Source organism: Phaethon aethereus (genome assembly GCF_964289735.1).
Source record: "Phaethon aethereus genome assembly, chromosome: 16".
NCBI classification, from domain to species: Eukaryota; Metazoa; Chordata; class Aves; order Phaethontiformes; family Phaethontidae; genus Phaethon; species Phaethon aethereus.
In genome coordinates this window covers 15688563-15701873 of record NC_138592.1, presented here as the reverse complement: position 1 = coordinate 15701873, position 13311 = coordinate 15688563, and the positions used below count along the sequence as shown (strand labels likewise).

General features: G+C 58.3%; 1 protein-coding gene across 1 annotated transcript in view; it reads left to right on the top strand.

Annotated features, from left to right (window-relative positions):
• Positions 1-2412: 2412 nt before the first annotated feature.
• LOC309410737 (uncharacterized protein) overlaps positions 2413-13311 on the top strand; it is a gene marked incomplete at its 5' end in the record, with an annotated part of 38240 nt that continues 27341 nt past the window's right edge. The window contains 12 exon segments of the mRNA XM_082007183.1: positions 2413-2511; positions 2706-2762; positions 3967-4128; positions 4860-4966; positions 5543-5609; positions 6132-6272; positions 6907-7092; positions 7255-7344; positions 7706-8082; positions 10139-10565; positions 11061-11241; positions 12537-12767. Of these exon segments, the coding sequence (XP_081863309.1) occupies positions 2413-2511; positions 2706-2762; positions 3967-4128; positions 4860-4966; positions 5543-5609; positions 6132-6272; positions 6907-7092; positions 7255-7344; positions 7706-8082; positions 10139-10565; positions 11061-11241; positions 12537-12767 (2125 nt within the window).

Here is a 13311-nt window from a genome sequence, read left to right as displayed (position 1 = left end):
CGGTATCGCAAGCGGGGGCTGGAGTTGTAGGTGTAACGGAAAGTGTGCTTGTATCTGCAACTGCACGTGTAATCGTGTCTTTATCTGTAATGGTATCTGCAGTCGTATGCGTACTGGTTTGTGCGACTTTTCTTGCATGAATAATTTTGCGGGGTGTGGTGTCTGTGACGCTAATTGTGTCTGTGTTTATATATATTTTACGCCTGTGTTTGCAACTGAACGGGTGTATGGGCCTTTAGTTATAATGGTGCCGGTGTGTGCTGGGTTTGGCTGGCATAGAGTTAATTCTCTTCATGGGAGCTGTGTGGTGCTCTACTTTGGATTTGTAATGACAACAGTATGGATCACACAGCTCTGCTTTAGTTACTTAGTTATGAGTAATGTAGTTAGCTATTTGCAAGAGCTCTTTGTGGTTCAAGAAGCCCTAACCATGGCATAAGAGCTCTTACAGGCGGGTGGAACTCAGTGCTGCACTCCATCAGAGGGGTGTAGTGCTTTTTCTTATATGTACTGGTAGTTGTGAGCTACAGAGGCGGGAGAGATACTGGTTCTAACCGCTGTGGGTGCTTTTCCTGCAGCTGGAATACACTTCGCACCCCGGGCCGCGGGCAAATGCTTGAATGCCCTTTCTCCACATTTCCAATATTGCCCAGGTAGTTGTGTCGATAGGGCAGTGTAACCTGCACATAAATCTTAATCATCTAAGATCTATTTCCTGTCACAGGCTTGGTCAGTGCTGCATCTGGTGTTTTAGGTAAGCCGGTGAGGCTTGGACCCAGATGAGGTGACTCAAACCAATCAGGATCCCATAGGACACCAACATTCTCTAACTGCCTTTACTTTGATTACGGCTGCCTACAGAGCACCTAGTTAATTAATCTGCCAGGAACCCACCACTTGCTCCTTCTGGCAGCCGCAATCATGGCTTCTTTGGCCAAGAAGGTCATACATATATCTGTGGGAATATATATTCGCACATCTTCATGGGAAACATCATCAGAATCCTTCACAGACAATTGAGACGACTGATGATCAAGCACAGCACCGATGTGAAGACTAAACCAGTCCTTGTCCCTCTCTGAAATGTTACAGTGCCAGAAACTTGTGGACGGTGTTAGAGAAACTGTAAAGCAAACCTCACACCAATGCTGGTGCAATTCTTGCCTACAACTTGGTCCGTACCCTTAGGAACATTGTGGGGCACAGTGTGCTCTCAACTGGAAGAGCTGGACTCCTTAATCAGTAGCTACGACCAAGCTGTTGCGTACCAGAACCACGGGACTATCGCTGTCAAAGACGACACTGGCCGGGTTGTCAGCATCGCAACAGAAATTGAACTGCTGGACATCACTGGTGTGATCTTCTGTCCGACTCTGCTGACTTTGGGCGATGGTGGAGACCAGACTGCCATGCTGGAAGGTACAAAACATCAGCCGGTCCCAAACGCCTTGGGAGCGGATCCAACAGCAGCCGGACTGCTGAGGCTGTGGCGCTTCCCAGAGAGATGCGGGGGACGCCCGCAGCGTGCCAGAGCAGGGAGGAGGAGCACCCTGGCCAGGGAACTAGCCCTTTTTCTTGATTAGCTCGCAAGCGCAGGAATTAAGCGTTACTTAAGTAAGTGTAAGCTCTGCAGCCTCAGGGCTTGAGTGGCGGATAAGGGAATCCACGTAACAGCCTGGTCTGGGCAAAGGGGACTGAGCCCCGCTTGCCGTGTGTGTTTGTTGTCTTTCTTCACGAGCTGCTGACAGCGAGCTTCAGTCGCAGAGCAGGCTGTCCTGGCAGTGGGTTTGCAGTTCTGTCTGCCACAGCGTGTTTTCTCTTTTCTGCTTGCAGCCCGTCCCGTTCGTGCTGCAACCGGGGAGACGAAGCGCCAGCGACTCCACCCGCGGAGCTCTGGGTTTCGCACCAGACGGGGCCTCCTGCTCCAGCGCAGCCAAGGGCTGAAGCTTGAGCTTTCAGCCGAAAGCTGCCGCTGCTCCGCGGGCTGCCCTGGCCGAGGGAGCTTCCCCGTGCCGCCGCGGTGCCAGCCCCCCCGCCCCAGGGTGCCCACACGCCCCATCGCCGCCCCGGTGCCAGGGGCTGCATCCCGCCGCTCCTGCTCTCGCGGACGCTCCCCGGAGCGCGTGCTGCCCGCAGCGCTCTGCGCGGCCGTTAACGGTCTCCGCGCAGAACGCGCCGGAGCAAACCGCTGCCTGGGCGGCCTCTCCCCCGCGGCAGCCCCGCAGCCCGGCGCGGCATCGTCAGCGAGGAGCGAGAAGGGAAGCGCTGCCACAGAGCGGCCCCGAGCGAGCCTAGCGCTCCCGGCCCCCGGCCCGGCTCCCGGTCGCGCCCGGCGGGCAGGGTGAGCCGCTCCGCCCGGCCCGGCAGGCGCCAGCCCGCGGCCCGGAGCCGCCTGAGCTGGCGAGCGGCGCCATGGCGGCGCGGAGCCAGGCCTCCCTGCGGCGCCGGCTGCAGAGCTCGCAGGAGGCGCGGCAGCGCCAAGCGGTGCTGGTGCGGCTGCTACAGGCGAAGGTGAGGAACGCGGGCGCCTGCCCGGCCCGTGTCGAGAGCTGCCCCGGGCCGCCACGGCTCCCTGTTGCCCGTGTGGGCAGCGCCGGGCAGGGCCCGGTGCTGGGGCTGTCGGGACCGGGAGAAAAGCCGGGGCAGGAGTAGCCGAGCCCCTCACAGGCTGCAGCCGCTCATGGCCATTGTGTGTGCCCATCCAGGTCCTGCAGTACCGGGCTCGGTGTCGAGAGCTGGAGCGGCGAGCGGGAGCAGCAGGGGTGAGTGTGCAGGTTGCGGACGAGAGGTCGCCTGCGTAGCATTCGTTGACGCAGACAGCACAAAGCTCCCCGAAGCCGGGGCAGAGGAAAACGAGGTTCTGCCACCTGAGGCTGGAAGGAAGCCCTGTACGGTTGCCCGTCGGTGGTTTGTCCGGTTGCCGCTCATAGAGCAGCCGGTAGGCGCAGAAATGCCCATCCAGAAAAGCCTGTCAGGAAGGCTTTTAGCTGCGTGCAAGAGGGCTTTGCTGCTGGAGCAGCGTTTGTCCTAGGTCTCGGGAGAGGGCTGTGCTGCCTGGTACGCTACATGGCTGTCTCTGAAAAAGAGCCGCCTGAAACATGGCATGTTGGAAGGCGAGAATGCTGGCGTTCCACATGCAGAGCCGGCTCTGCGCTTTTCTTTCTGCTTCATGGCTAAAGTGAACCCAGGGAACGAAGGGCAGGAGAGTGGGAGAGCGTTCCCGGGCTTCGGGTCGAAGTGAGCGCTCGCGGTCATGAGCTGAGGATGCCTCGCTGTGAGAGTGCAACAGGGGGAGACTGAGGAGAGCTGCTGCCATTAGCTAGTAACGCCCCTCCCCTCCCTTCCTGTCCGTAGTCACAACACCGTTACGCCGGGAAGGAGCCCCGAGCTCCTGAGATGATAGCCAGCAAAGGGAGGGGAAAGCGATGGGTGCTGACGGGAGCGAAGGGAACAGGAGAATTTGACTAAACATGTCCTTTCTCCTTCAGGGCTCCCTTGCAGGCAGGTGGGAAGCCGCCGAAGAGCACAGCCTGGAGAAAGCACTGCTTCAGTGGGAAGAGGAGCAGCAAAGGTACCAGGAAGGAGTGGTACTTGGTACCCTGGATGCTCGTGGAAGTGAGGGGAAACCTGTCAGTGATACCTGGTCACCCCAGGGGAAGCGGCTGGGCAAGCGGCTTTGAAAAGAGAAAGGTCCACAGTCTGTTTTCCGTGGGGCAGTCCTAGGAGTGTGTGCCGAACAGCTCTGTTTTGGGCGGGGGGCTATTCCGGGCGACCTCCAAAGGACCCTTTCCAGCCTAAGCAAATGAGTTTGCCCTCACAGAGAGCTCTCAGTTAATGCTAGAAAGCACTTCTACTGCCTCTCGGTTTGACAACAAAGTCTGTGTGGAGGGAGCTGGGAAATGACGGGGATGCTGCTTGTGGATAGCAGTTGTTCAGAGGCCTCATTGCTGTTTCTCCCTTTCCAAGGTTTTCCTGGCCAAAGTGAACACTGTCCTGCGGGAGCACCTCGATAAAGCGAATGAGGTTAATTCAGCCCTCGGAGAAGATGTTGGAGAACTGACGGCGGATTGGATGAGGGCCCGGCAGGAGCTGGAATTGAGGGAGAGTGAATGGCGCGCTGAACGTGAGGTAAGGAGCGGCTACGGGAGCGTCACGGGCGATGCCAGGGTGGAATGCGAGTGCGTTTTATTTGTGGCCTAGAGGACTTGCTGTGGGAAGGTTGTGGCTTTGTTGAGGCTGTGTTGGTGTTGACGAGCAGAAGCCAGGGGTGTGAGATGGAGGAGTGTCAGCAAATTGTGGTGATGGAAGATGCCCACCTGCTGTGAGCGTACTGCTCGGTCTTGGAGGCAAATGCTTGCTGTTGCTGGGCACTGCAGGGCAGTCACAGAGGACCGCTCGTCTTTTTAATAGTCCTGAGGTGTCTGTCTAGAGCAGTGGAGACCAGAGAGGACTGTGTGCTTTGAGGTTCAGAGGAGCCAGCAGAAGAACAAGGCAGGCCTCCCTTACCTCCCGTAACAGCCTGTTGGCAGGAAATCTGACGCGGGTCTCGGAGGGGCTTGTTTTTGTCTTCCTCCACCACGACCGCTGGACACCTCGGCAAGGCGAGAGGAGGAATCGTGATCAGTTTGCTTTGCTGCCGTCCACTCCTGCAGGAGGAGCGTGGACGTTCCCTTCTTGGCAGTCAGGTGGCAGGTCTGCTGAGGATGCTTCTGTGGTGGCTCCTGAGCCCTTGATGCCCCTGTTGCAGTGGTTGCTAAAGGAGACCTGGGGATGGTGGCTGTAGTCTCTCCTGTGTAGAGAGACTTGTGCAGTGGCAGCGAAGGCTGACTTGGCATTTCTTTTTGTCTTTGCACGTTCAGCTTTATGACAGCTACTTAAGGGGTGAAGATGACCGTCTCCTCGGCCTGTGGCGCCAGGCGGTAACCTTCCGCCGTCATTTCCTGTCAACGAAGACTGCCACTGACTGGTGAGTAGAAGCTAAGGCTAGAGCTCTTGCAGAAGAGCTGTAGCTTCCCTTCACACCTGCTTTTGGAGCCGCGATGTTAACGTTAGTTGCGGCTACAGCTCGGATTTCTCCTAAAGCATTAAGCGTGCTTTAGGCTATTTTCAGAACCGTTTTTGTTCGATGCTGGTTTTCAGGTAACGCTGAGGGGCTCGGGCTATAGGCAATGCAGGGGCCCTAAACAGGTGACTTGACTATGGTGATGTTTGGTGATTCACAGAGACACAGGCGAGTGTGGACACATTGGAAGAGACTCACCAGCGCTATGCATGCCGCAGGTAGAGCAGTCCCTTTTATAGAATGATGAAAATCTGCCTTAAATCTCACTGAGTTGCTTTTCCCGCTGCTCCCGTTGGAGAGGTCGTTCATGGATGTATTTTTTTTCTTCTCATTCCCAGCTTACATTTATTCTGGTCAGTTTGCATCCGCTTCTTCAGCGCAAGTCCCCGACTTGAGGCTGCTTTGCCCGTGACAGGGAAGAGGTCGGAAAAGGAAAAGGGGGTAAACCCGAGCCAAGCCCGAGCACCTTTGGTGCGGCAGTCCCTTGCGTCTCCTGCCGGTGGGCGAGGATGCCGGCTTGGCTTCACCGAAGCACGGAACAGTCGAGGTGGGAAGGGGCCTGTGGAGATGGCCTCTCAAAGCCCGGTCAGCAAGAGCGGGTGGCCCTCGGGCCTGTCCAAACAGGCCTCCAGGCGGGCCCGCCCCACCGCCCGGTGGACAGCAGCCGGGCGGCGTCTCGGCAACCCAGTGAGGTGACAATGTGGCGACGTGGCAACGCGATGATGGAACGATGCGCGATTGCGCTCTATAGCCGCTGGCTGGGGGACCGGCTGGGGCGGCCGCAGCTGGGTGCCTCTGGAGCGAGAGGTGCCAGCGCAGGGTCGCAGCTCCAGGAGAGCTCTTGGAAGAGGCCATGGAGCGCCGTGTCGCTGCTGGCGTCCGAAAGGCAGACGCAATGCCGAGCGCACCAGGGAAGGGGAGAGAGGTGAGCAGCGGGCCGCTGGAGGGGGCTGGGCCGGGGAGCCTGCGCCATGGGGGGGCTGCTCCGGGCCCTGGGGACGTGCCCTGTCTTGCAAGGGCCGTGCAGGAGGCCTGTTGAGCTAGCGCCTGATTGTCTCTGTCTTCCTAGTGCGGGCACAGAAGACGGGACCCGGGAGAAGGAGCTGCTGGGCTGATGGACCCTAGGCTGCTGGACCTCCCCCTCGGGTTCAAGGTCCCGATGCCGCCCGGCTGCAAGCCTGTCTTCTGCAGGGCAAAGCTGGGGGAAAAGGTAAAGGCAGTAGAAAGGGGTAGAAAAGCTCTGCTCTTTGGCGGGGTCCCCGTCACGCAGAGAAGCCCTCGTGGCCACCTGCCGTACAGCGGCAGCTGCAGCCCTTGCGTCGGACAGGGCTGGGGAGCCGAGGGAAGCGCCTGGCTCCGTGGTGCCGAGAGGAAGGAGGACTTGCCCGTAGTTCCAGGCTGGCCAGAGGTGGATGGAGAAGAGTGTTGGAGTCAGCTCTTCCCACTACCTTTCCCTTTCCACAAGGGCGGCTTGTGGCACCTCCCATTTTGCAATCGGACTGAATTGCCCGAGGAAAAGACCCGGCTGTAGGCACCGCTTCAGCTTAGCTCCTTCCAGCTGCAGCGCCGGGCACAGCCCTCTCACGCCCGCAGTACGCAGCTCCTTGTATTGCTACAGCAACAGTAGACAGCCCCCAGACGGAGGATGGGGGCACAGGGCCGCTTCTCCGTTGGAGAGTCTCGGAAGTAGAGAGACCTTTCCTCTGGGTGGGAAGTAAGCCCGGGATTAGCCTGTACCTCGGAGGTTTGGAAATGCCGCCCTGCGCGAGGGAGGAGCTCGGGGGTGCGTTCGTCTCTGCTGCGCTCTGCTGCCCCGTTCCTAGTCCGGAACATCCCTCTTACAGCTTCACCGGCCCTCGTGCTACTTTGACCTGGGAGATCCCTACTGTCGCCTAACGCGCACAGAGTACAACAGCCTGCATGACCCGCACCTGCGGGTGTACCACAAGCGCAAAGTCAACATCCGGAGGCTGAAGAGAGGGGGTTACGTCACCGCCGACGGCAAAGTAGGTTTGGACGTCGTCGGACTGGTAAAAAGGCTTCCCTCCGAGCGGGGTTCCCCGAGCGCAGAGGGCGGGTGTGCAGGGGAGCAGCTGCCCTCCGAACCGCTGGGTTCGGGCCGTTTCGGGGAAGGCAGTCTGCGTAGCTGGCTTGACAGCACTCGGGGCATTTCTGCCCTCGTCTCTCCGCAGGTGGTTTGCACTCTGAAGGAGTTCAATGAGTACAGGGAGTACCTGGCCAGGCTCAAGCTGGAGGCAGAGAGAAGGTCGAGGCGAGAAGAGGTAGGCAAAGCTCAGTGTTGGCGGGCAGCGGCCGGCGGCGCGCTGCCGAGGGCTGGGGCTTTACTTGCCGCATCTCGGGGAGGCGGTCGGCGCAGAAGAGGCGAGGGCTGTGCTGCTGGGCCGGGCGTTGTGGCGGGGCCAGGACCAGCCGGCTCGGAGCCGAGCTAGCGCAGGGTGCTGGGGCGGGCACAGGCAGGACGGTCACGTGAAGCACGGGGAGGCCGGAGGGAAGCCCTTCTCGTCTGCCCGCGACGCGTGGCTGAAGCAGAGCGCTGGCCCGGGCCCGCGTGAAGCCTCAGCGCGCAGGGGCGTGAGCGCTTGTCCAGGCAACAGCGAGCCACAACCTGCTGTCTCCTTTCAGGAAAGGCTTCGGGAAGAGCTGCCCAAATTAAAGGACGTCCCCAAGCCACTGGTAGCGAGCAACACATCTTGCCTGGCAGAGTGGCTGCTGCGCCCTCGGAAGCCATCTTGCTCACCTCCGCCCAAGAGCAGAAAGGACTCCCTGAAATCGGGGCGATGCAGAAGAGTGAAAGCAACCTGCGACGAGGGCCAAACCTGCTCCCAAGCTGAGCTGGGACAGGAAGGTGCCAAGCTGCCCCGGGGGGTCAGTAGCGATGCAGCCAGCGGGTTCCGAGCTGCCTCTGCACAACAACCTGCAGCAGGAGCCCAGAAGCTTGGAGAGGTGGCTGAGACTGTGGTGGAGGAGGTGTTTGAGAGGGTGAAGGCTCCTTGGGATCAGTGTGCCTGGGTTTTAAGGAGGGCTGCCCTGGCGATCAGAGGAACAATGAGCGGCAGCGCCGGAAGAGCAGAGCCGTCGACTTCTCCTCCAGGTTGCTGTCAGGAGGTTGCCCTGCTGGCCAAAGAGCTTGCAGCGAGCGTGTTGGAGAGCTTGGGCAACCGTTTGGCGTCCAGCACACCCAAAGCGTCCGAGCCAGGGCCGGCAGCCAGGCGGAAGGAGCAGCCTGTTGCCGAAGGAGCCAGCCGAGTGGGCAAATGGGAGGAAGAGAAATCGGGGCAGGCGGAAATGGCAGCTTCCGACGGAGCATTTTCAGAGGCTTCCCTTGCCAGGCTCACCAGAGAAGTTGTTGACGGTGTTTGCTGCACCATGGAATCCTTTGTGGCTTCCCCGTTTAAACAACACTCTTGCTGCAGCGATTCCAAAATCCTGGAGCTTCCCAGGGGAAATGTCTCCAATAGGCAGCCGCAGCCACCCCAGACACCTTTCTCAAGGCAGGGTGGGGAAGAAGGACGAGGATTGCCCAGAGCGTCTGAACAGCGGAGCCTGGCAGCAAGCAAGGGAGCAAAGCTGCCTGTGTCGCAACCACTGGCAAACACAACCGCTGCCGATGACTTGCGACTGAGCCGCACGGCTGCCAGGGAGGGCATCCAAACTGCACGGACCCCCAAAGTTCATTTTGGAAGCCGTGTAGCAGAACCGCCAAGACCACGAGATGGAAAGGAGAGCTGTCCCGCTGAGAACGCCCTCCCCGCCACGGGCGCACGCGTTTCCAGACAGCCCGTCCCCCCAGCAGGTCCGAAGCCGCCTGCCCAGACAGGAGCACGGCGCAGATCGGTGCGCGTCACGCACTTGTCCGAGGCGAGCCCCAGCAGCCCGTATGAGAAGCGAGGGCGTTAGTTGGGAGGCTTGTGGACGACGTCCTGAGGAGGCGTGTGGCAAGAGAGGTGCAGAGCCCCTGGGCAGCTCCACCAGGCACCAAGGACAGACCTTACACCCTTGTGCTCGCAATAAAGTGTTCACTCGCAAGTGCTTGCTTGTGCCTACCTTCGTTCAAGCCAGGCCGTACTGGGCCTGGGCGTTTTCCCTGCTATAACCTGTCTCATCCTCTTCCCCCCGACAGCCTCTCTCACGCTAAGGCCCAATTTGACAGGGAATCTTAACCAGGGAGGCGAGAAGTAGCCAGCATTTTTGCCTCGTTTAGCAAGCTTTGCTGCCGGGCTGGTGGAGGGACGGGTCCCGTTCTCGGAAGCCTGCTTTTCACATTGTGTGAAGGGTAATGTTGGTCTTTGCCTCGAGAGCCTTTTTCCAGGGCCCTTTCTCCTCCGACCGAGCTCCCCAAGCGGCTCTGCACGAATACTTCTCGCCGCTCCGGGGACGGACAGCGGCGTCTCCACCTGGGGACGGCTCTGCCACACGGCGTTTGGGTCTCGTCTGTCCGGAGCCCGGGGACGGGTATATTGCGGAGGCCCAGAATCGTGCACGTGAGCAGGTTCAGGCAGGCGGTGCCAGGGCTCACCCCAAGGGAGCGGGGGGAGCAGCCCCCTCTCTACCGGGAACTCGCTACGCTGCGGTGCCGCAGGCTGGGCCCTTGACCCTGCGAGGTGCAGCATCCCCTGGGGAAGGGAGGCCTTCGGCCCCCCGCGGAGACAAGTCAAACCCTTGGCAGGAAGCAGAGCCTGGCCTGCCCCGCTTGCCCCCAAAGCCCGTTGTCCGTGACGCGCTCAGCACTGGCGGCTGGAGCTGGACCCTGGGTGGCAGCCCATGTGCCCGGTGCCGGCTACTGGCGCGGGGGCGAGTGCCTGCATCTTCCCCAGAGTGTGCGGGGGGAGGTGGGGTGGCTGGTGGGAGATTTGTCGTCTGCCAGCAAACGTCAGGCTGGACCAGCTGGCACAGAGGAGGCCCTGGGTGCGGGCTGGTGCCATCTGGGACAGTATTTGCATCCGCAAATGGCACCTGGAACGGTGTCTGCAGCCACACTGGCATCTGCATCTCTATTTGTGTCTGCAATTGTACATGCATCTGCAAGGGCACCTGTGGTTGTATGTGCATCTGCAGTGGTGTCATCTGCATCTGCAAGGGCGTCTGCAAAGCTGTCTTCAGTGGTGTCTCCCCCCAGCAAATGTTCTTCTTCTACTGCCTCTGCATCTGCAACGCCATCTCCAATGGTCTGTGCATCTGCAGCAGTATCTCCATCTGGAATGGCCTCTGCACCTGCGATGGTATCTGCACCTGTATGGGCATCTGCAATGGTCTGGGCATCTGCAGCGGCGTCTCCCTCTGCCATGCTGTCGGCATCTGCCATGCTGTCGGCATCTGCAGAGGTATCTCCATCTGCATTTCCATCCTGAATTTCATCTGCGTCTGCAACGGCCTCTGCAAAGATACCTTCCTCTGCAACGGTATCTGCATCAGCAACGCTGTCTCTATCTGCAAGGGCCTCTGCATGTCCCGTTTTGTCTCCATCTGCAGCGGCACATGCAGGGTATCTCAGCACAGGAAAGACACGGGCCTGTTGGAGCGGGGCCAGAGGAGGCCACAAACGTGCTCAGAGGGGTGGCACAGCTCTGCTGTGAGGACAGGCTGAGCGAGCTGGGGTGCTTCGGGCTGGAGCAGAGAAGGCTCCGGGGAGACCTTATTGCAGCCTGCCAGGGCTTAAAGGGGGCTTCTGAGAAAGCTGGGGACAGACCTTTTAGCAGGGCCTGCAGCGGTAGGACAAGGGGTAACGGTTTTAAACGGAAAGAGGGGAAGATCTCGCCTCGATCGAAGGAAGACATTTTTGACAGTGAGGCTGGTGAAGCACTGGCCCAGCTTGCCCGGAGAGGTGGTAGATGTTCCCATCCCTGGAAACATCCCAGGTCAGGTTGGACGGGGCTCTGAGCAACCTGATCTAGTTGAAGGTGTCCCTGCTCATGGCAGGGGGGTTGGACTAGATGGCCTCCAAAGGTCCCTTCCAGCCCAAACCATTCTATGAGTCTAGGAGTCTATGATCTGGAGGGGCACCTGCATCTCCAGTGGCACCTCCGCCTGCAATCGCATCAGGAACTGCATGTGTTTCGGCAGGGGTGTCTGCGTCTGCCCGGGCATCTACACTGGCACCTTCATCTGCAACGGCCTCTCTAATGGTTCCAGTATCCGCGTCTGCAGTGGTATCTCTGTGGGTACCTGCGTGCCTCGTTGTGCCTGTGTCTGCGTCTGTACGGGCACCTGTATGTGCATCTTCAGTCGCATTCGGACCACACCTGTTTACCGGCGCCTCCATCAGTAACGGTATCGCAAGCGGGGGCTGGAGTTGTAGGTGTAACGGAAAGTGTGCTTGTATCTGCAACTGCACGTGTAATCGTGTCTTTATCTGTAATGGTATCTGCAGTCGTATGCGTACTGGTTTGTGCGACTTTTCTTGCATGAATAATTTTGCGGGGTGTGGTGTCTGTGACGCTAATTGTGTCTGTGTTTATATATATTTTACGCCTGTGTCTGCAACTGAACGGGTGTATGGGCCTTTAGTTATAATGGTGCCGGTGTGTGCTGGGTTTGGCTGGCATAGAGTTAATTCTCTTCATGGGAGCTGTGTGGTGCTCTACTTTGGATTTGTAATGACAACAGTATGGATCACACAGCTCTGCTTTAGTTACTTAGTTATGAGTAATGTAGTTAGCTATTTGCAAGAGCTCTTTGTGGTTCAAGAAGCCCTAACCATGGCATAAGAGCTCTTACAGGCGGGTGGAACTCAGTGCTGCACTCCATCAGAGGGGTGTAGTGCTTTTTCTTATATGTACTGGTAGTTGTGAGCTACAGAGGCGGGAGAGATACTGGTTCTAACCGCTGTGGGTGCTTTTCCTGCAGCTGGAATACACTTCGCACCCCGGGCCGCGGGCAAATGCTTGAATGCCCTTTCTCCACATTTCCAATATTGCCCAGGTAGTTGTGTCGATAGGGCAGTGTAACCTGCACATAAATCTTAATCATCTAAGATCTATTTCCTGTCACAGGCTTGGTCAGTGCTGCATCTGGTGTTTTAGGTAAGCCGGTGAGGCTTGGACCCAGATGAGGTGACTCAAACCAATCAGGATCCCATAGGACACCAACATTCTCTAACTGCCTTTACTTTGATTACGGCTGCCTACAGAGCACCTAGTTAATTAATCTGCCAGGAACCCACCACTTGCTCCTTCTGGCAGCCGCAATCATGGCTTCTTTGGCCAAGAAGGTCATACATATATCTGTGGGAATATATATTCGCACATCTTCATGGGAAACATCATCAGAATCCTTCACAGACAATTGAGACGACTGATGATCAAGCACAGCACCGATGTGAAGACTAAACCAGTCCTTGTCCCTCTCTGAAATGTTACAGTGCCAGAAACTTGTGGACGGTGTTAGAGAAACTGTAAAGCAAACCTCACACCAATGCTGGTGGAATTCTTGTCTACAACTTGGTCCGTACCCTTAGGAACATTGTGGGGCACAGTGTGCTCTCAACTGGAAGAGCTGGACTCCTTAATCAGTAGCTACGACCAAGCTGTTGCGTACCAGAACCACGGGACTATCGCTGTCAAAGACGACACTGGCCGGGTTGTCAGCATCGCAACAGAAATTGAACTGCTGGACATCACTGGTGTGATCTTCTGTCCGACTCTGCTGACTTTGGGCGATGGTGGAGACCAGACTGCCATGCTGGAAGGTACAAAACATCAGCCGGTCCCAAACGCCTTGGGAGCGGATCCAACAGCAGCCGGACTGCTGAGGCTGTGGCGCTTCCCAGAGAGATGCGGGGGACGCCCGCAGCGTGCCAGAGCAGGGAGGAGGAGCACCCTGGCCAGGGAACTAGCCCTTTTTCTTGATTAGCTCGCAAGCGCAGGAATTAAGCGTTACTTAAGTAAGTGTAAGCTCTGCAGCCTCAGGGCTTGAGTGGCGGATAAGGGAATCCACGTAACAGCCTGGTCTGGGCAAAGGGGACTGAGCCCCGCTTGCCGTGTGTGTTTGTTGTCTTTCTTCACGAGCTGCTGACAGCGAGCTTCAGTCACAGAGCAGGCTGTCCTGGCAGTGGGTTTGCAGTTCTGTCTGCCACAGCGTGTTTTCTCTTTTCTGCTTGCAGCCCGTCCCGTTCGTGCTGCAACCGGGGAGACGAAGCGCCAGCGACTCCACCCGCGGAGCTCTGGGTTTCGCACCAGACGGGGCCTCCTGCTCCAGCGCAGCCAAGGGCTGAAGCTTGAGCTTTCAGCCGA